General features: G+C 32.8%; 2 protein-coding genes and 1 long non-coding RNA gene across 4 annotated transcripts in view; all 3 read left to right on the plus strand.

The window, feature by feature from the left end:
• Nucleotides 1-4,628: 4,628 nt before the first annotated feature.
• On the plus strand, nucleotides 4,629-7,590 carry LOC144554679 (uncharacterized). Of its 2 annotated transcripts, XR_013511701.1 has the most exons (5): nucleotides 4,629-5,059; nucleotides 5,357-5,445; nucleotides 5,779-5,821; nucleotides 6,575-6,678; nucleotides 7,358-7,590. It is a non-coding gene; the product is annotated as an uncharacterized LOC144554679 (long non-coding RNA). The 2 variants fall into 2 exon arrangements; XR_013511702.1 differs by lacking the exon at nucleotides 7,358-7,590 and having other exon boundaries at nucleotides 6,584-6,915.
• A 737-nt stretch (nucleotides 7,591-8,327) lies between these two features.
• Nucleotides 8,328-22,363, plus strand: part of LOC144554754 (monoterpene synthase 8, chloroplastic-like) — a 29,875-nt gene continuing 15,839 nt past the window's right edge. The window contains exon 1 of the mRNA XM_078303080.1: nucleotides 8,328-8,536. The gene's annotated coding sequence lies outside the window, so the exon portion shown is untranslated. The remainder of the gene's footprint in view (nucleotides 8,537-22,363) is intronic.
• Nucleotides 9,622-18,144, plus strand: LOC144554515 (fatty acyl-CoA reductase 3-like). Its single transcript, XM_078302832.1, has 10 exons — nucleotides 9,622-9,829; nucleotides 13,124-13,227; nucleotides 13,847-14,046; nucleotides 14,165-14,265; nucleotides 14,541-14,748; nucleotides 15,045-15,206; nucleotides 15,442-15,523; nucleotides 16,575-16,841; nucleotides 17,540-17,667; nucleotides 17,798-18,144. The coding sequence occupies exons 1-10, from the start codon at nucleotides 9,748-9,750 to the stop codon at nucleotides 17,949-17,951; spliced, it is 1,488 nt and encodes a 495-aa protein (XP_078158958.1). The 5' UTR covers nucleotides 9,622-9,747; the 3' UTR covers nucleotides 17,952-18,144.

A 22,363-nucleotide genomic window follows, 5' to 3' on the forward strand; every position in this document is an offset into this window, starting at 1 on the left:
AGATGTTTTAGAGGGAGGGAAGTACTTAGAGAGAAATAAGGCAGACATTTGGGGGCCATGTGGCGACTGATGCAGGTGCTAAAGATCTTAACCAATTTTTTGCTTTATCTCTAAGTGAAAATGGAAAAACCCTAAGTTTAATTGCATCATTAGAAACACCATTCATCTTGAGAGTATTGCAAATTTCTTTGAAAGTTGCTAAATGTTGGTTCGGATCTTCATGTGCTAGACCGGAGAATTGGTTCTGAGAAACCATGTTTATCAGGGCCAGTTTGAGCTCAAAGTCATTTGCGGCTATGTTGGGTACTGTGTAACCCATTCGAACTTCTGCGGCTTTAGGTGCCGAGAAGTCCCGAAGCGGACGGTTGTCAACATTCCCCGCCATTCTCAGCTCGTCGAAAGCTGGTTGCTGAGGTCTGATTGGGGTAGGGGAAGTCACCCTTCTAGTTCCTCGTAGTCTTTTCCTTTAGTAGACAATAAGATTGGGATTATCGACCAGAGTGAATCCTGCAAGAGAAAAAAAAGGTGACACAATGAAATAAAAAAATATAGAATAAAAGAAAAATGTCTAGTCTTAATTACTAAAGCTACAACCAATATTTACCGTTGTCCCCGGCAACGGTGCCAAAAGCTTGATGGTATTTTTCTATAGCTAATTATGAACCCTAATACACCTAATTTGGTTGCAAGCATACAACCCTGTCAAGTAGTAGTTCGGGTGTCGAATCCACAGGGACAACTCGCAAAGTACTGGTTCTCGCCAATTCACTAAGCTAGACTACCGGAGTTTGGGTTGGTTTCTAAATCTAATTAAATCGAAAGAAGCAAATAATAAATGTCTTGGGTCTGATTCAAGTGTAGGAGTTCCAGGGGCTTTGGTATTCCTATCCACTAGGGTCTCAATCTACTTGATTCATGTTTCTAAAGCATACGTGGGTGTCCTGTCTAAGGTGATAATAGCGTACACTTCACGGTTAAGTACTTCGTGGGCTATTATCTTACCTTTAGGTTACTTCAGACTTCTCGGTTAAGTACTTCGTCCTAATAACCTATTCTTTACTCTTTTTGTTCAGGGAGTTAACACAAGTGATTTTTAGTCATTGATAATACCGTACACTTCACGGTTAAGTACTTCGCGGACTAATATCGTACTTTTATGGTACTTAGGACTTCTCGGTTAAGTACTTCGTCCTAATTACCTATTCTTTACTCATTGGATAAATCCCTAAATCCATGTATCGGAGGAGTAAGGTTAAACCACCCAATCCATGTATAAATCAAGCATTAAAAGAGCAAATTGCTAATAGTCAATAAAAACCACAAATCGAGTAAGATAGAGTGCACCTAGTTTCGAGTTTCACATGCCATCGCCCCTAGAGAGGAGATTAGCCTCTCATAGGGGCGCAAATAGTTACAAATGAGATAAACAATTTGTTACCAAAGTCTAGAGAAAGGAAAATAGAGTAGAGAATACAAATCCAAGCACAAATCTCTTCTCCCTCAAGCTTTTCCCTCTCCAAATCGCCCTAGATCTGAAACCCTAGCTCTTGAGGTTCTTCCCAGCTGTGGTGAAGTGTGAAAATGGCGGCCTCCCCTTTGGGGAAGGAGAGATAGACTATATATATCGTTCTGGGCCCATAGCAACTCAAAAATCAGAAACTGTGAAGAAATTGCGGGTCGCAATTTAAATTATTGCGGGTCGCAATTTCAGTGCAGAATTATGGCAGTGAGCTACTCCAAGTAGTTCTGGAATTCCAGGTCGCAATTTAAGAGATTGCAGGTCACAATTTTCCTCTGATTCTTGCCTCTTCATGTCGTCTAGGTTCCGATCGCGTCCAGATTTGCTCCAAATTGTTCCCCTTTGCTTCTAATACCTGAAAACACATCAAAATATAGCAGTATCTCGAACTTGGTACGATATCTAAACAAAACGACTTTAAACTAATAAAAGGGGATAGTTTTAGAGACCAAATTCTACCAAAAATGTATATGAAATTTAGGCTTATCAGTTAGAAACATAGCCTTAAATGTTGGATATTAGCGCTAGAATGGAAGTTAGACAACATTGAAAGTTTTTTATGTTAAACTACTTGGAGGACACACTCGGGAATTTTGTCTGGGGTACAATTATCAGGCTCCTATAATAATTACTTTTATTATATTTTACAAATATAACATCAAAACTCATTCATTTCACATATATGCAATCACATTATTATTAAAAAAATATTCAATCAAACTCCAACTAAATTGTTTTTTTTTTTTTGTAAAGCAAGAGAATTTAAAAACACCAATATCTTTTCGAACAAATTCATTATTTAACTAAATAACAAAACATGTAAATAAAAGTAACATGATTAATATTTTTCTTATAGCAAAAAAATATTCACTTAATAACAAAAGAACATCACTAATTATTGCTCAAACATTATATTACGAAGTATCATGCAAATAAATTTTATCATCACTAATTATTGCTCAAACAATATTATATAATTTTATTTTATATAATTACCCTATAGGATAACGGGTACGAAATAGCCTTTACCCGTACCCTTACTCTTACCCATTAGCTAACGAAAAAATCCTTACCCATACCAAACCTTCACTAGTACAAAAAACCCCTTCACCGACCCTTAATCACCGACTATTTTAAGCAAAGCATCAGTGTTGCTCACACTACACTGACTCTTTTATTAAATAACAGTCAGTGTTGTTGTTCAACACTGACGCTTTATAAACAGTCAGTGTTGGTTATCAACACTGACTGTTTTTCAAAAAAGAGTCAGTGTTGAACACCAACACTGACTGTTTTTCAAGTGTCAGTGTTGATTATCAACTCTGACGCTTTAAAAAGAGTCAGTGTTGGTACTCAACACTGACTCTTTTGGAAAACAGTCAGTGTTGAGTACCAACACTGACTCTTTTTCAAAAGAGTCAGTGTTGAGTAGCAATACTGACCCTTTAAAAACAGTCAGTGTTGGTGTTGAAGACTGACTGTTTTTTTTTTTTCAAATATCATAATTAAAAATATATTATTTTGTTTTGAACATTTCATTGAACACATGTAATACATGAATTTATTTAATAATATCAAGTTAAAACTTAAAATCTTTCAAGTTTTTACAAATACGAATTTAATAATCACAAGATAATACAAAAAGACGGAGAATCCTAAAGAAAATCACGAGTTAATTATATGAAATTTGATAAGGGAATCCAATTAAGTAATTTGTGAATATTTTACAATACAATGAAGTCTTCCAAAATTTATAATATATTTTTAAACTTTGATTAGTTGTTAAGAAAGTATGTACATAAATAAATAATATGATAATACAGTTTATGTTGAAGAGCATAAAAATAAAAATATGTTAATTAGAGACTTAGAATTTTGTAAATTTAAAAATAAATTGTTAAATAATTTTGACACATAAAATTATATAGCATTATATGCATGTTGCATATATGAATTTTGCATAAATTAAGGTGGGTTGTTCTAAATTCAATTTAATTCTAACTTCAAATTTTGCATAAAATTATTCTAATGTTGTGTATATATTTATTGCAGAAAAAATTGGATTCACCCCAAAGGGAAGGCAACAGTTGAAATTATGTTAAACACAAGCAAAACAGAGAGCATGCTAAAAGAATTACCATTCAAATTGGATTCACTCCAAATGTCGTCCGTGGGTCGATTGGAACCGTTTCAATTAGTAGTACAATTGTTTAATTGTTTAAATTGATTAAGTAGTATGATATGGACTCCCACCCACAACCTCAGAAATGGACACCTCCTTTGAAATCAAGACCATTCATCTCCTATCAAACGGATATAAATTTACAAATCTAAATTTAGGTAATAATTGTACAGAAAATAGTATGAAAAGAATTAAAAATAAATATTTTCTACTATTTTTACATCTTACATGTCAAATAATACTTATAAATGTCAATTTTATATAATTTTATCGTTATTTGTCTCTTGAAATTGAGCCAATAATTTCATACCGTTCATTTTTACGTAATCAATCAACGATCGATGTGCAATGAAATGAAATTTTATTTTCATTTACCTATCAATCAAGAGGATGAAATATTGAAACATCGAAGCACTATAAACACTTCTAGTTGGATTGAAGCTTAGACATGATCGAACTTCGAAAAATTTTATTTTGATTATGTTTAATATTTTTTATCTCATAAACTTTTGCAAAGAATATATCCCTTAAATAAAATTCAATCTATATAATATAATTCTATATATACAAAATTATTTTGCAAACTTTTTTATTTCTCTTCCTTGCAAATTTTTTAACTTTCTGTCGAAAAAAATTACCGACGGTTTTTAAAGAAACAGTCAGTGTTGGTGTTCAACACTGACTGTTTTCGAAAGCAGTCAGTGTTGCTCTCAACACTGACTGTTTTTCAGAAAACAGTCAGTGTTACTCTCAACACTGACCTTTTTTTTTAAAACCGTCGGTGTTGCTCTCATCACTGACCCCTTTTTAAAACCGTCAGTGATTTTTTTTGCAGATGCCGCTGAAATTTTCGTTCCCGGTTATATGTTTCGATTTTAGCCGCGAAGTCATTTCCCCTTCTAAATTTCATTTCCCTCTTCGCGATAAACCCTCTCCATCTCTCTCGCTCTCTTCAGACCCTGTAGCCGCCAGACCTCACCCTTTTCGCCTAGCCCTAAACCCTCTCCGCACCATCCCTCTCTCTCGCATCAGATCGGCACCATCCCTGACGCACCATCTCTCTCTCGATCTCTCACCAGCACAGACGCATCAAATCGGCACCATCCCTGACGCACCATCTCTCTCTCGATCTCTCACCATCGCTGGTTCAGTTCAACCTTTCATAACATTGAATAATTGGCAAGCATATATTCTAACTCTGGCAACCACCTCAGCCCTGACAGGAACCAGCGGTGACGCCACAACACGATGCCACAGTGCCGGACTCTGACTTCGGCCACCACCTCTATGTCACTGCGTTGGAACGCGCTCATGCCACGCAAGCTGCCTGCAATTGAAGCTGAGGAGAACTTGTCAAGGTTTATCTCCCTTCCTCTATTCTGTTCTTTCCAATTTTGCATGCACAACCCTCTTCCTTTTCTGGCACCAGATTGTACAGTGTTGCACTTTTATTGTTCTTGAACTGTCATTACACCCCTTTAAGGCTCGTACCAGCACCTCCCTTTGTTTGCTGGTACAGGTTTCCATGCCTGCAGCGCTGATTTGAGAGTTCCAGTTCAACAGTATTCTGTACCAGTAAATCTGTCCTAAATTTAAATTGATTATAAATTTTGATTGACAAATAATTTTTGAGTGATTTCTTCACTAAATTGCAGCATTTGCAATGTACTCTCTCTGTCTTTTGCCGTCTCAGCCTTGGTACCGGCCCCTTCTTGCCCCTCTTTGCGATTTGCTCCTCTCTCGGGTAATTAAAAAGCACTCACTTTTATTGTTGCTTGTTGTCGATTTTATTTAGTAATATGATGTTTTTATTTTGTTTGATTAACCATGGATTAAGCTTCACTGTTCCATAGAGACTTTGTTGAGGCCAATGTTGTCTCACCTAACCTATTTTTTTCACTTATGATATGAGGCTCAATCAAGCTTTAGTTTAGTTCTCGCTTTATTATCCATATACAATTAAACACCAAATAAGCCCATGTAACAATCGGTTCATAGTTTCCAAATTTATTTTGCATAGCTCTTTGCTATTCTAGCCATGAAATACTAACTACTGTTATGCTGTTTTTGTAAATAGATGATTATGATCAGCGTATCAATGAAGCCATAAATCAAGCAAAGTAAGTTCCTAAATTGAGTTTCTTGCTTGTTGTGATGCGGGTATATTGTTTTGGTGGTTCTGGATTTATCAGTATATGGCTGTCCCTGTTCCAAATTCAGACCTTGAGAAATAAGTTCTGGGTTTATCAGTATACCGATGAATAATTAAAGGGGTTTGAGGCTGAATCAAGTGCTCAGGGAGGTCATTCAGAACATTTAAAAGGTTTCAATGGTTACAGAGGCTACAATTCAACCTGAACCAGGTTCTGGTCAAGCTCAGGTCACATGACCATGCATTTTCAGATTTGTCTGATCCATTTGCTCATGAATTTTGTACATGGGTTGTAAATTTTGTTTTACGGAACCAAAGAGACATGGATTAAGGGCTTGTATACCAATTTTTACCATTTTAGAGATTTTATTTACATTTTTAGGAATTATTCTCCTGTCAGGGGCATGGACTGTCATTTTGACAGGAAAATTCAGAATTCTCTCATTTTTAAATATGAACTTTGAAAATTCATAACTTTGTGTAGAAAAATCAGAAAAATGCAAAGTTTGCGTCCATTTCATGTATTTTTAATTCTTTATCTGACTGTGGAATTGGTTTTGCAATTTAGTCCTTCAATTTGTCAGTATCAGCTGATTTGTCAGCAGAGGTCAAAATAATGCTTTTCATTGCATTTCATTGTGACAGTAGCAGGCCTATTCTCACTAGTTGTTGTCATTCCTTACTGGTAAAATCATTTTTGGTTTTATAATTTATGCTGTAGAAATTGCAGATGCTGAAGACTCCAGAAGTTGTGGTACATAAACACCGGATGTAGATTGTTTAAGCTATACGCCGAGAGATTATCTACTGTTTCATGTGTCTAAGGTTGGTTAGATACTCCCTGCAAATATCTTAAACTATTATTAACTATCCAACATGTAGATGTAATTAGTTACGAAAGTCTCTCTAACCCTGAGTATTTTATGAATTTAAACAAGAGAACTCTACTCTTATTCATGGTAGTACCTAATTTGTTAAATATTGGTAAATAATTTATTTTGTAATTAGTGGTGTACAATGATACCATTGTTAGTTGGTCAAGGGTTAAAAAAAAGTTCGTTCATTTGAGGCCTCCACGATTAGGATGCTTCCAGTAGAAATAATTTCTTGCATCATTATGCGATTATATATTTTTTGTGTGGAATTGTTCTTATTATATATTTATTGTGGAGATGACCTCTGTGATTATAATTTAGAGTTTTCTTCATTTCATTGTGACTTGATTTTAATTTGTATGCGATTTTACTTGAAAAAGGTATGTTTGAAAAATGCTTAACAAATGTATAGTTCAGGGGCAATTCAAATGTCACGTTCAACTTTTGCCTACAAATTTTCAAAGTTAATTAGTTCAACTTTTGCCTATAAATTTTTGAAGTTAATTATAGGCATGGAGTGAATACACTTCTACGGTATATTGTCATACTACCCTCTTGTCATTCACTTTGTCATTGTGATATTAAATTTAATGGCACAGATTCTAATTTTCACTAATTGCTATCCGTAGGTTGTACTAGGTGAAGTGGCAATGTGAGGTTGATTACGTTGAATAGGCCTCGTCAATTGAATGTCATCTCTTCTCGGGTGGTACTATCCTTTGTATTAGTTATAGGTTGCAAGAAAGAGAAACATTTTTAATTTAAGTCAAGTAAATAGATTTTTGATGGCAATTAACTTGGATAATTTGGTGTCTTTTGTGTGTTTTGTGGATATATGGCATGTAATTTGGATAACATGAAATTTGATAATTTTTAATGGCAATTAACTTTTTTGTTGTCTTTTGTTTGTGATTGTGGCATATTAATTTTTTAATGTCAATAAATGTTGAATGGTAATATATGGCTAGCAAAACAGAATCATGTCAACACAGAAAAACAGTCGGTGTTGATGCACAACACTGACTGTTTTGAAAAGAGTCGGTGTTGGTGCTCATCACTGACTCTTTTTAAAAAGAGTCGGTGTTGGTGCTCATCACTGACTCTTTTTGAAAAGAGTCGGTGTTGGTTCTCAACACTGACTCTTTTTGAAAAGAGTCGGTGTTGGTGTCAACACTGACTGTTTTTTAAAAGAGTCGGTGTTGGTGCTCAACACTGACGCTTTAAAACAGTCAGTGTTGAACCCAACACTGACTGTTTTTAGAGAGTCAGTAAAAGGTATTCTTCACTGGCGCTGGTTTTACTGACGCCGCTATAACAGTCGGTGTAGGGGTATTTTAACAGTCAGTGAAGAGGTTTTTTGTACTAGTGCTTATACCCAATAAGCTAACGAAAAAAACTTATCCATATCCGTCTTATGAAATACAATACGGGTAGGATAAACAGTTAAAATAGTATCATTGACACTCCTACTATTTTCAATGATTTACCACGTGGACCATGTGTCGTAGAGTTGTTGGTTAATCAGTATGGACTAAGACTATATATCTATAAATGGAAGAGTAGTCTAGCAATCTGAAATTTATATATACACAGCCAGAAGTATCTCCTATAATTTAATTACAGCTCCTTGCATTAATGGCTCTATGCTTTGCACTTACATCTTTCATCCCGGGTCGCCAGAAACAACTAAGAGTGATTTCATGTAGGTTTTGTATTAACGCAAATTTACAATCTGCAGGTTCGAGCTAGCGACAGTCGGGACACTATCAACCTACCATATGGAATGATAACTTCATCCAATCATTAAAATTGGAGTGACAGATAAACCGAATACAGTTCGGTGATAACAAAAGCTTAACATCTACCCAATTCAACTACCCAAGGCATGACTACCCGCTAATTAAACCTAACAATTATAGTTGCCACATGGCTCCCTTAAATTTTGAATAGTCTTCTAATTTGTTCCAATGTTGCACAAATAGCGTTTCAGACCTACCAAGTTGAAATGTCATAAATTTTTATATGTGCATAGATAAAATGATGTAGATCATATCCAACGGTTTTATTTTGATTTTTAAATTTTAAATTTTGAATTATTAAAGTTTTAAAAAATGGAGGCATGGTGGAGGCACAAAAAATGGAGGCATTTGAACCCTCCTCATATAGCAATAGACTACTTGAAAATTTAGAACTCGGATTAAGTCAGATTTAGATAAAACATATAGGATGCATGGAATTAATCCACATGCGAAACTAGAAATTTACTATAACGGAAGCTGAATTTGATAAAAATAATATATAGGTGGCAAGATAACATATATGTTACTTTAAACAAATGCTTCATTAATAAGAGAGGGAAACTATATAATTTAAAAAAATAGAAGAAATTATACATGAGATATTCATTTTTATAACCACAGGGGACCGATCAAGCCACTCATTTTTCCTTTTGATATGTGGCATGTTAGTATTTTGGTAAATCTTATATGATTGGTAAACAAAAAAAGTGTATGTTAGATGCTATATGGCATATATGTTAGCATTTTGGCAAATTAATCATATGATTGGTAAACTAAAAGGTGCATGTTTAGATGCTATATGACATATATGTTAATTAACATTTTGGCAAATTTATCATATGATTGGTAAACTAAAAAGCATCTTTTGAATGCTATATGGCATGTTGTTGGTAATCTTAATGCCACCTAAAACATTTCTTAGCATTTAAACTTGAGTATAAAATGGTAGGAGTCTTAATTTATTACTTCCACTCAAAATCCTTCTCTTTATTCATTATTTCCTCTTTTAGAGTATAAAATAACAGGAGTAGGACTTAGCTATAGGAGTATAATTATCAATTCTCTGGTATTCTTTCATACAAAGGCTATATATAAAGCACCCTAAGCATCCTTCTGTTGTATTCCTCAAACACAGCCATCCATCTCTCTTCTCTCTTCTCTCTTCACTCTTTTTCTCCTCTCCCTGTCTTCTCTCTCTTTCTCTGACTGTACATAGACTGATGGATCAAGAAAGTAAAATAGCAGGTTACTTCAAAGGAAAGAGCATTCTCATCACTGGCTCAACTGGTTTTCTAGGCAAGAGTATGTATTTATAAATATATCTCTCTCTGATACAAATTATTCCTAGCTAGTGTATATAAAGTGATCACCAAGTTGTAGAGTTCGTAGAACATTATTTCTTTTAATGAATTTTAGATTTTTTTTTCATTGCGCCATTTTTAATGCATGCAAGATAAATTTTGCTTAGATATTTTATACGTGTGTGTACATGTATGCGTATGTTCAATATGTATACTATTATACGTATATGTATTTAATATGTGTATACGTATACGTGTGCATGTGTGCCTTCAAAGATGTTGAAAAGAATATCAAAGAAGGCAATGTAGCATTTTTCAAACTTTGGGTAGTTTACATTAAATCAAAAAAGATGACAAAGAAAGAAAAGGGGAAAACATCAATGCTTTGCTCCATTTTAGCTTGAATTCACATCCCCAGGTTACCTACCTGAGGACAATTGAAACGGACGGTCCACGATTGTTCTATTAACTTGGCACAAATCTTAAAGCACAAATAATACGGACCCCTGAGCTATCCCGAATAGGCATCGGCTGAGAGTAAATCTTGGCCGTCTTATTCAATTTGCTTGAGTCAGATACTGAGAGGATACAGATCCTTCTAGCTTAGCCATGATGCTTTTGTTTCATTTTTTTCTATCTTATGCATTTCAATGACTATTCTTATGTACAACTATAGTACAATATAGAAAAATAATAATAAATTAAAGGACTTGATAACAGTCCTCCAACTCTTTTTTTGAGTCATCCAACTCAGATTCTTCAACTCAAATTCACCAACTCTAACGGTTAAAGACTTGGACGGTTGGACCACCTTTTAGAATGCCGGCGCTTCAACGCTCACCGTATTCAAGAACGTCAACGCTAACTAGCTGCACAGAATTGATCCAAGTCTTACTAGTTCATTAACCAAGTCTAAATAGTTCCTTAATCCAAGTCTTTTTTACAATGTAAAATAAACTATTAAATTTACAGTTGGTTTAATAGTACTTTACCTAAGTCTTAATAGCTCTTTTCACAAGTCTTAATAGTTTTATTCACAAATTTTAATAGCTCTTTACTCAAGTCTTAATAATAGTTTTCCCAATTGAATATATCGAATAAATAAACTATTACATTTACAAATGACGTCCAGAATTGATTATTTAGTCAAAATATTTTAGCATTCTCACTGATTTCTTAATATCTGTTAGCTTCCTTCTATTAATTCTATTTTCTAGCTTTGTCATTTCTTACGGATAGATCAATTTTTAATTTTTCTTATATAAGGCTGGTACAGTTGCGATATGTTGCAATATTTACTGGTTTTGTCATTTCTTATGGATTGATCAATTTTTCATTTTCTTATATAAAGTTCATATTTGCTGGTTTAGCCGTTTCTTATGGGTTCATCAAATTTTCATTTTCTTATATAAAGTTGCTATGTTAGCTTCGTTCTTATATACAAGGCTAGTACAATTTCATTTTCCTTCCTTCTGTTAGCTTCCTTCTTCTATTCAATATAGTTGTATTTTGTAGCATAAATAATTGTGAGGATTGCAATTTAGCTAGATTATTCTTATTTTTTGTTGCAATTTTACAATGGGGGAATTTCACGTATACCCCTCAAAAACTTCAAAATTACGTATTTCCCCCTCTAAACTTAAAAAACTCACATATTTACCCATTTCATTGTCTTTTATATTAAAACTCATTATAAATTTATAAAATACATATTTTACCCTTCATTAAAAGTATAAAACGCTCCATGGAACTCCAATTTGAATCTGAAGGATTTCTCTACCATCCGATCCGCGCGCATCGCAATAAGATTATTGCGTGTTTGCTTCAAGATTCGTAATTTTGATCCGTGTGCATCGCATTAAGATATGTGCACATTGCTTCAATTTCAATGTTTGTTTGCTTCAAGATTCGTGCTGATCTAGCGTGCACGGATCTCAGAGCAAATCGGACAGTAGATGAACCTTTAGATTCAAATTGGAGTCAGATGTGTGTTTTATGCTTTTTAATAAAATGGTAAAATAGGTATTTTATAAATTTAGAATATGTTTTAATAGAAAAGACAATAAAATGGGTAAATATGTGAGTTTTTTAAATTTAGAGGGGGAAATATGTAATTTTAAAATTTAGAGGGGGGAAATACGTAATTTTGAAGGTTTTGAGGGGTATATGTGAAATTCCCTCTTTTACAATTAATCTGAGCTTGTTTCAGTTGGTACCTGTACTTGTTGCATAGATATGTTAGGACAGAATGCTGATACTGTGAAACACACATCAGCTGTTAATCTAGACTGGTACACTATGATGGAAAACCAAAGCACTCGGTGCAATTTTTTATGTATGATCCGGAAATTATTTATTTTTGTCATGCATTATATTTGTGTGCATATTTTTATAATAATTATCATCTCTGTTTTTTATTAGTACGTTTAATTATTTACAGTAACTTATGTATAATATGTTGGAGAGGATGATTATATTACATGGTAAAAAAATGTGAGGAGGGTATAATTAAGTCTTTACATACTATAATTAAGTCTTCATTCTTAATTTTACTATTTTACTAAAAAATTGCTCCTTACCAAGGATTAAATATTTAATCCCCTCCCTCTTAAGGAAGGTTGACGAACAGCCTCAAAAGTCCAAAGGAGTAAGTTCTAAAACTGATCAATATGTCATTACATCTTTTCATACTAGAGGACACAAGTCTTAATAGTAAAACAAGAAAGTCTTGATACTATATACACACCATGTTTTTGTTTTCTGTATCATCTCTCTCATTTTCCATCTCTTTCTCCCTCTCCTTCTCCCTCTCCCTCTTCATATACAGCTCTTAATTATTTCATCTTGTTCATCTATTATTTCAAATATGAGAGAGTACAAAGATATCGGGGTAGCACGGCGAGGGGCGGAGATGGGCTGTTGCACGGTGAAATTTGATTTGAAATAGAAGTTTTGTAATCGGAGAAGAAGTTGTTTTCTTTTATGGAAAGTTTCTTTTACAGAGAGCCGTTGGGGGTTGGGAAACCGAGATAATTTCTTTTTCCACTAAAAAAACAAAAAAAGGAGTTTTTTTCCATTCAAAAAAGCATGCACCTAGTACAACATGAACTATTAGTTCAAGTACAAAAAAGGGACGAATTAAAGATACACCATAGAATATTTTGAGAGGAACATAAAAAAATATGGTTTAAAGACATACATGAATTATTAATTACATTTGATGTTTTTTAAATTACACTTATTTATTTAAGTGTCATGAATTTAGTACATTTTAATCCTGATTTATAATTTGCAGTTTTGATGGAGAAAATTCTAAGGGTTGAACCACAAGTAAAGAAGATATATCTACTAGTAAGAGCACAGGACTCTGACTCAGCTAAGCAGCGTGTGCAATCTGAGGTTTGATTTTTTTTTATTTTTTAATATATAACATAAAATATAGAAAAAAAGATTACCTTTTAGAAAAGAAGCTTGCAGGAATTTACTTTCATTGTTTCATGGAATATAGCTGTACATACAATGAAAGTAACAGTACAAGCAAAACATTTTAAATATGTATTAATATGCTTTTTAGTGGGAGGTACTTTATTTTTTTAAGGTAAACAAACATACCAACAAGTACTAATATATTATTACCATCATTATTATGAGATGATTGTTTATTTTTTCTGTTGTAAGTTCCAAATCTGATATATTGAGAGAGACAATTAATATTAATTTGTACCAAATCTAGATTTTTAGCCACAGCTTCTTTTTTTTGGGTATCTTCCTAAATGGAAATAGTGTGAGAAATATACCTTTACAAAGTTTTCATATCCAAGGTACTTCTAGAAACAAGATTGCAGATAAGAAATTAAGACCAACCATAGCTATACCAATAATTAATACAAGCAAAAATATAGTTTAGAGATCGAGTCCTCTGTCATTGTCCCAAAGTATACTTCATGCATAGATATGATGTTACAAAACAAAAACTTAAAGCTGTATTATTTAACAGACTCTCTCTAATTTATTATAGGTGATTGGAAAGGAATTATTTAAGGTTTTAAAAGAAGAACATGGGAAGGGGTACAACAAGTTCATGGAAGAAAAGATTTCTCCAATTGCAGGAGATGTCATTTATGAAAATTTGGGAATTGAAAGTTCTCAAGTTGAGAATTTAATCAATGAAATTGACATAATTGTTAACAATGCAGCTACTACAAACTTCTATGAGAGGTAAATATAATATTACATAGCTAAATAATTAATATTTGTTATTATTTCAAAATAAAATTGTTAAACAGCATACCCACTAATGTGATTAATAATGTTATTATTACTTGTTTGTACTTAGGTATGATGTTTCTTTAGATGTTAATACATTAGGAGCCAAGCATGTTTTGGAGTTTGCAAAGAAATGTGTTAACTTAAAGGTGCTTCTTCATGTTTCAACTGGTAAGCACCAATTTATATCAATATTTCATTTACCTTAAGAATTTTTTTGCATGATTTAGCTGTGACAAAGTTGCTACATAGTTTCTTTTAAACTATGTAAACAAATATATATACTAAAGCCTCAAAAGTTATATCTGAATTAATATCTATGTAGATAATATAAAGTAAGTTCAGAGAAATTGTGTTGAACAAAGAAATATTTCCTATATTTAATACATATAGGTGTATATGTGTATATATGACTATATTAAATACATATATGTGTATATGAACAGCATATGTTGCTGGGTTGCAAGAAGGTCTAATTCAAGAGAAACCACTTAAAATGGGAGCAACATTGAATGGTAGCTCAAACTTAGATATTGAGTCGGAGCTCCGATTGGTCGAAGAAACAAAGAGAGAACTCCAGTTGTCTGAGACGGATTCACTTAAAAGTACTGAGAAGTTAGAGAGAACCGCCATGAAAGAACTCGGCATCAAGAGGTTAGAAAAGAGAATTGTTCTTGCAAAGGCGCCAACAACCTCATTAACTATATTTATATTTTATTTCTTTTTTCTCTTTGTTATTTTTTTTTTCAATTACTATTCAATTTAAAAAAAAAATGCAAATATAGCAAATAAGCATTTGTGATTTCTAGTACTATTAATATCATCTACAGTGAGATACATGCATAAACACTGAGCAAATTATATGCTTGGACCACATGATTTGATGTTGCTTTAATTAACATTTATTGAATGTAATTAATTATGTGAATTTACTTTTTGTATGTTTAAAGAGCAAGGAAATTTGGATGGCCAAATACATATGTATTTACAAAAGCACTGGGTGAGATGGTACTAGGTCACATGAGAGGAGATGTACCTCTTGTTATCATAAGACCTACTATTATTACTAGCTTGTACAAGGAACCCCTGCCTGGTTGGATGGAAGGAATCAGGTACCTTTCATTGTTTTTCTCATTTATTATTTAAATAATTGAATGGTTTTTGAAACAAATTAATAATCAGTATAAAACATTTGCATTGATTGCAAGCACAACTGGATTTTACATGCAACAGTAAAAATGCTGGAAATTTTAAAAAATGTAAATAGAACATAATTATGGGTGCAATTTATGAAAAATTATGATTAATTAATTTGTTGAACAGAAACAATTACTGTTTTTGTTACAGGACAATAGATAGTTTTATACTTGGATATGCAAAAGGAAACCTTTCATGCTACCTAGCTGATCTTAAGGAGATTATGGATGTGGTTAGTTCACAATTTATTTAATTAATTAATTGATTGATCTATTCTCAAAGTTTTCAATGAAGAGCTTCAATTTTTATGTATACATTCTCAAATGATTGAGGCTATGTTACTATGCATAGTGCAGATTGGTCCGTACTATAGATCAATATCTTCATTTTCAAAATCTAAACAGTCAATTTGAATTTTTCAGCATAATCTCGATATAAAAATATACTTGTAGATCAAATTTTATATTTTTTATAATTTTTTACTTTTTTTTTACATAGGTAGAAAATCACTTGATGTAACCATTCAAAAGTAGTGATTTCTAACTATCTAAAAAAATAGTTAAAAGTTTTAAGAAATATATAAATTTAGTCTGTAAGTACATTTTCATAAGAAGATCATGTTGAACGATTTCGATCAACTATTTGTATTTTGAAAATGAAGATAATGATCCATAGTACCAACCAATTCGCGCAATGCATAGTACCATATAGAGGTGCTACCTTTACATGATTATCCGGTACCAAACCAAATCCGAACCAGGTCCGATTAATTGGGATAGGATATAGTTTAAAAAATATAACTGGTTAAATTATGGGTACAATTACAAAATTAATACTTAAATATCAGAACCGAAACCGATCGATATTGTAATTGATAGAATATATGAGTTTGATTTAATTTTCGATCCACAACTAAACCCGACCCGATACCCAATACAATTAATGCTAATACATTTTTTATAATTAATTAATAGAAAATCATAGATTAATAACTACGAAAAGGCAACTACCTATAACATTTTTTAGGAAACCAAAATTTAGTTTAGTAAGCTATATATACTAGAAAGATACCGAAAGTTTCCTTCTTTTACTATTTGACATGCAAAATAAAAGATTAGGAATATCTTGTCCAATATTCAATATGATTCGGCAAGTTCGTCTTTCATTCAAGTAAAGGATTGCAGAAAATTAAAATAATCTAATCTAATTAATTCATAGATCATTTTGATTCCATTAGAAATAGCTTGATTGTTTTACAAAGCAAATGAAAAATATGAATGCAGATACCAGGAGACATGGTGGTGAATGCCATGATAGCAGCAATTGTGATGCATTCTGGGGAGGATGCCGAGATGATATACCATATCAGCTCTTCTATGAGAAACCCAGTACGGTTTGTCACATTCGAACAGTGCTTGTACCGGTACTTCAGAGAGAACCCTCGCATTGGAAAGAATCGCATTGTCATCGGATTTAATCGAGTACACGTCTTTAGCACTGTCAGTGCTTTCAAGGCATACATGACTCTTCGGTACAAGCTTCCTTTGGAGGTTCATTTCTTCTTTCTTAATCAATTGCTATATTTATTTGGAAGAAAAAAAAAACAATAGAATGCTTGTTACTGTATTTGGAGCTTCTGTTAGCAAATTACAACAAATTCTTTAAGTGAAAATTTCAAATAACAACCAAAATTACTTCTCTCTTGTAAATGTTGATATATTTACTTGAAAAAACAATAGAATGTTTGTAACTGCATTGAAACTACTGTTAGCAAATTACAACAAATTATTTTAGTGAAAATGTCAAGTAGCAACCAAAATTTCTTCTTTCTTAATCAATTTATATATTTTGGAAAGACACAAAAGAATGTTTAATTGTGACTGTATTTGGAACTTGTGTTAGCAAATTACAGCAAATTCTTTTAGTGATATTTCAAATAACAACCAAATTTTTTGAAGTGTTTGTTTAATCTAACAGCCACAATTTTTTGTATGATTTGAAATCCCAGTTAACCACTGAAAAAGTTTGGGGTTGTCTTCGTGCGTGTCAGCACATATGATAATATTTGGGGTTTTCTGCATAAATGATCCCAATATTCATAAACATGATGTATAAGCACAGAGTTTTACATTACGCTTCCTAATTGAGCAACAGAAATATCATGAAAAGTGAACATTTGCAAAATGGCCATCTAAAATAAAATAAATTTTGTTTCTGCTTTTTGAGTTCACTAGTTACTAATTGGCAGGCATTGCACATAGTAACCTTGCTATTGTGCGGGCGATTTTCACACCGGTATAATGAATTAAGCCAGAAGTACCAGTACATTATGCACCTTGTTGACCTCTATTCCCCCTATACCTTTTTCAGAGGACGGTACGCATTTCTTCCACCGAATTATAATTCAAAATTTATTCAAACAAAATAGCATGGACCAATTCAAAAATCATATATCAACTATATATTATTTTGCATCAGTGTTAATACAATTTTTTTTTCATTTAAGCTTTGATGACATGAATTTGCAAAGGCTGAAGCTTGCGACCGAAAAGGACCTGACGGATGAGCAACTTTTCTGTTTTGACCCGAAAATCATCGATTGGAGCAACTACTTCTACCGAACTCACATTCCTGGAGTCCTTAAGTTTCTCCCCAAGTGAATTACTGTAAGCACCATTTGCTGGTACAACAAACATGGATACATTCTTTTCTTGTAAACTGTTGAAATTCTAGTTGTTTTTATGTTGGTTCTTTTAATTTCATGTAAATGTATTCTTTGATGTTTTCTCATCAGTAATAACTATTACTAATGTATCTTGTCCAAAGAACTTAATTATAATGCAAAATTATTTTGGTGAATCTTTTGGTAGGATTTGTTTGAAGGGGAATTATTTGAGATCATAACAACCGTCATTCCATAGAAATAGCTGAGAACACATCTATAATTTTATTTTAAAAATTAAACAATATTTTTTAAAATATCAATAAGTATTCCATAGAAATTGGATGTACTAATTTCGAATTAAGTCACCAACCATAGAAAAATGAACGATGTTGTATTATAATTAAAGGCGGTGAGAAATTGCTTTGCAAAATGTGTTAGTCCCCAAAAAGTCATCATAATTGGGTCTTCTAAAGATTAGACAAGCCCAAGTTAAGAGATGAGAATAGCAAGGTACTAACATAAATTAGGTAAAACAACTCGTGGCTCGTGGCACATTTGAGATCAGTATGGAAAAAAGCTCGTAATTAGCTTGTTTGATTCTAACTTGTTATGACCTGAACAAGCTCAAGCTTGCCTCAGCTCGGCACATGTTGACTCGGTTCATTTTTAAGCTCGCTGAAGGTCTTTTCTAATTATTTTATTATCACTCTTTGTGCCCAGCACGAGAGGATGAACCTCCTTAAAAAGATATATATATTTCTCAACTCCTGATCTGTGTGCGACTCATAGCACAAAGCAGAGAAAATCTTTGATCTGTGCTGCTCACATCAAGAACAAACTTTTAGCGAGCTGGCTCGACTCTACTCGTTTATTGCCCTAAAGACAAGTAAGAGTGAGAACCGCATATCTGGTTTCTTTACAAAGATATGTATGTTTAAAATCTCTAATAATTATCTGAAAAAAAGTCAATGTCGGAACTAACAAAAACTCTTGTTTCAAAACAAAACCAAAAAAAAAAAAAAAAACAAGTGGTCTTAGAAAGAGACATGATAATAAAATTATTTTGAATTTAAAGTATATTTTTATACTTTTTTCTCCCAAAAAGATATTAGGTTATGATAATCCCAAATTATCTTGTTAAAATTGTCTTTACCCCATTAAAATCCAATCAATTGTACACGAGTACATGACTATACTAAAATTGTCCTTCGCTATTCTTCTCCAATAAATAACATAAGGTACAAGAAAACTAACGGATCAACACCAAACGTTTCATTTCATACCATCTCTTAATTCTACAATGAATATATTGTAAAACATATCTCTGTTGTATGGATAAGACATAAGAATATCTACATTAGTGTTATTTTGAGAAGAAATTGAAGATCAAGTCATTCAACAGTCTAATATCCATATTAGTTTTGTCTACAATCATTTCTCTTAACCTAGATCTTTTAAAACTAGAGTTTAATCCCCTACAATTCCAATTAAGAATCTTCATCTAAGGAACTATATTAGACTCAGGAGTTTGGATCTGATCTAAAGCTAATGTAACTACTTGGTGACCTTTCTTCTGTTGACTAATTAAATCCTTAATTATCTGCTCAAAACTACATCTATCCATCTGTTGAATATTTTGAATAATTGTTGCACTATCCTCCACGTTATATCCTAGCTGAATTTGATATACTAAAAATAGTTCTACTATTTGATCTACATTTAGTCTAGAATAAGGAAAACTAGTTATTAAAGGAATACCTGAGGAGCCACTCCCCCCAGCTTGCTTTCTTTTTGTTGCCTTACTCATAGTTGTGTCAGTATCTGTGCTGATACTCTGAGACTCCTTCTAGGTGGCCTGAGAGGTTGCACCACTTCAGGGGTCGACTGACTGTTGGGTTCTGCTCCCAGGGAGTTGTCAGGTTCAGAATCTGACAGCTGGATGGCCTTATCTGGAGTAGATCCAGTACCAACTCTCCTCCTGAGACTGGCACTTCTAAGTCTGCTGCTCAGAGATATTGGGGCTTTTGGGTGTTGGGTTAAGCGCGGAAGCGTTCAACGAGTGATTTTGTCGAACACCTTGCGGGCATACACCAATACCCGATCAAAATGGAGAAATATGAAAGTCAAATATGAAACTAACACAAACAAGCAATCAAGCACAAAAAAGAGAGACACAAGATTTTACGTTGAAACTCTTTCGGAAAAAAACCACTGGAGCACACTGCACAAATTCACTATCAAGCCATTAACAGTCACTCTAACACTCTCTTACAATTTCATACACTAATCTATGAGATTTTCAAGTGTATAAGTAAATTGTTACAAGCGAGCAAAAACTCTACAATGAGCTTAGAGGAGAAGAGTAGAACTCACGGCTTAGAGAGGAAGTCTTTCTCTGTCTCCACTTTTGTTCCATCGGAAATTCATTTATGTTAATTAGCGACATGGGCCTTGGCCCATTTTAGTTTAGGCTTCATACGACAACATTGGGTTGTGAACTTGTAACTTTAGGTTTGACATCGGACCATTTGCTCCATGAGTGGTTATAAGGGTCCAACCGTCAAGGATTTGTGGTTGTATAGGCCGGTCCAACTAGATTTAATTGAGCTTAATTGGATTTGGGTTGGTTTAGACATGATTCAGATAAATTGAATTTAGTTCGGATTGGATTTGATTTGATTTGGGTTTGACCAGACTTCATATGGGGCTAATCGGTTTGATTTCAGGTTTAATTGGGCTTGGTTGAGGTTCAGAGTTGAATTGGGGCTATTCCTGGTTTATTTGGATTTAATTATATTTATTTGGACATGATTTGGATTTTATATGCCTATGAAATTGTTCTAAATTAGATTAGGATTGTGTAGGATTTTATTTGAGTCAACTCATAGTTGGTTTGAAAACCGTGCACAATTAGGTGATTCTATTTTACACAACTACCGTAGACACGGTTCGAAAAAGGTAAAAACCCATTTTTTTTGCCGTGGTTGGTAGCGTTTTATGTACTAGTGCTATCACTACAAAAACCATTTTTCTAAATATATAGTCTTTGCACATACAGTACTCTTTTAAATGATTGCTGCCATGTGAAAGTTTACTATTGTCCACGTGAAAAAAAGAAAAAAAGATAATCATGGATATCAATTGAGGTGCAAGGCATCCGTCAGTACCATTTACCAAATCTTTTGTTCTAACTGGTTTTCAATCAAGTTATTCAATTTTTTTGGTAAAATATTAGTTAGCCGTACTTAATGTAGTGTGCTACCTTCGAAATATCTAAAATCAATCAAATTAATTACTATTTGCCGCGTCATATCTGTACGTTATGAAAGGTACAAATTAAACTACTGGATATAGTGCCAAAACTATAACAATGACTATTTCTTAAAACCTTGTGAGATAATCGTGAGAAGAAGCTAGTCCACAAGGAAAAAAATATAGTCTTTGCACGTACAGTTCTGATCTTTTATTGCTTTCTTGTGAAGTTTACTATTGTCTTGGCGTATCAATGGTTACGATACAGGTAGGGTGTAAGCATTTTCAAACCCATGTCCACTAAAAATTAATATATCTTACCCATACTCTACTCTTAACCATTAAGAATTAATCTTATTCTACTCTGTCCTTATCCGTTAAAATTATCGGAGTAACAAAACAATAGAGGGTGAATAACGAATAATACTAATATAATAATAAAAATATTATGGTCTCCCAAGCCATCATACCCGAGCGCATCTCTCAAGTAGTTTAACAGAAAAAAAATCTTTCAATGTTGTCTAACTTTCATTTCCAGTGCTAATATCCAAACATTTAAAGTTATGTTCATAACATTTTAAAATGTTACTCGCAACATTTAAATCTCTATGTGAAATCATTTCTAGATAGCTTTAACTATTTAACTACTTTTTTTTTCAAGTCAAAAAAGGAAAGATTCTTTTCACCTACTTTTTTTTTATTTTTTCTCTAATCATTCTAATTCATTTTCCCGACGATCCATAATGAATTTTATGAATCTAAAAATATAAATATTTTCTATTTGATTTTATCTTTCAAATAAGATCCATGAAGAAATATACTTTTGAGTAATTTTGAAGTCATTTATATTCTTTTAAAAGTAAAACTCATGAGCACTTTAAATTTTTAAGTTTTTAAATCTCAGTCTACAACTATAAAAATTATCAAGGCTTTGTACATGAGATTTATATGCTTTGTACATGAATTTTGTACATACAGTGTTATTATTGAGGTTTATATTCTTTGAAGTGTTATTGTTGAGATTTAAATTCTTTGTACATGAGGTTTATTCACTTTATTCTAGAGATTTAAAGTGTTACTAATGAGGTTTATATGCTTGTACATGGGATTTATACGAAAGGTTTGAAGTTTTGTAAATAGATGTTTAAATTATTT

Source organism: Carex rostrata, chromosome 5, assembly GCF_964058835.1.
Source record: "Carex rostrata chromosome 5, lpCarRost1.2, whole genome shotgun sequence".
Lineage (NCBI taxonomy): Eukaryota > Viridiplantae > Streptophyta > Magnoliopsida > Poales > Cyperaceae > Carex > Carex rostrata.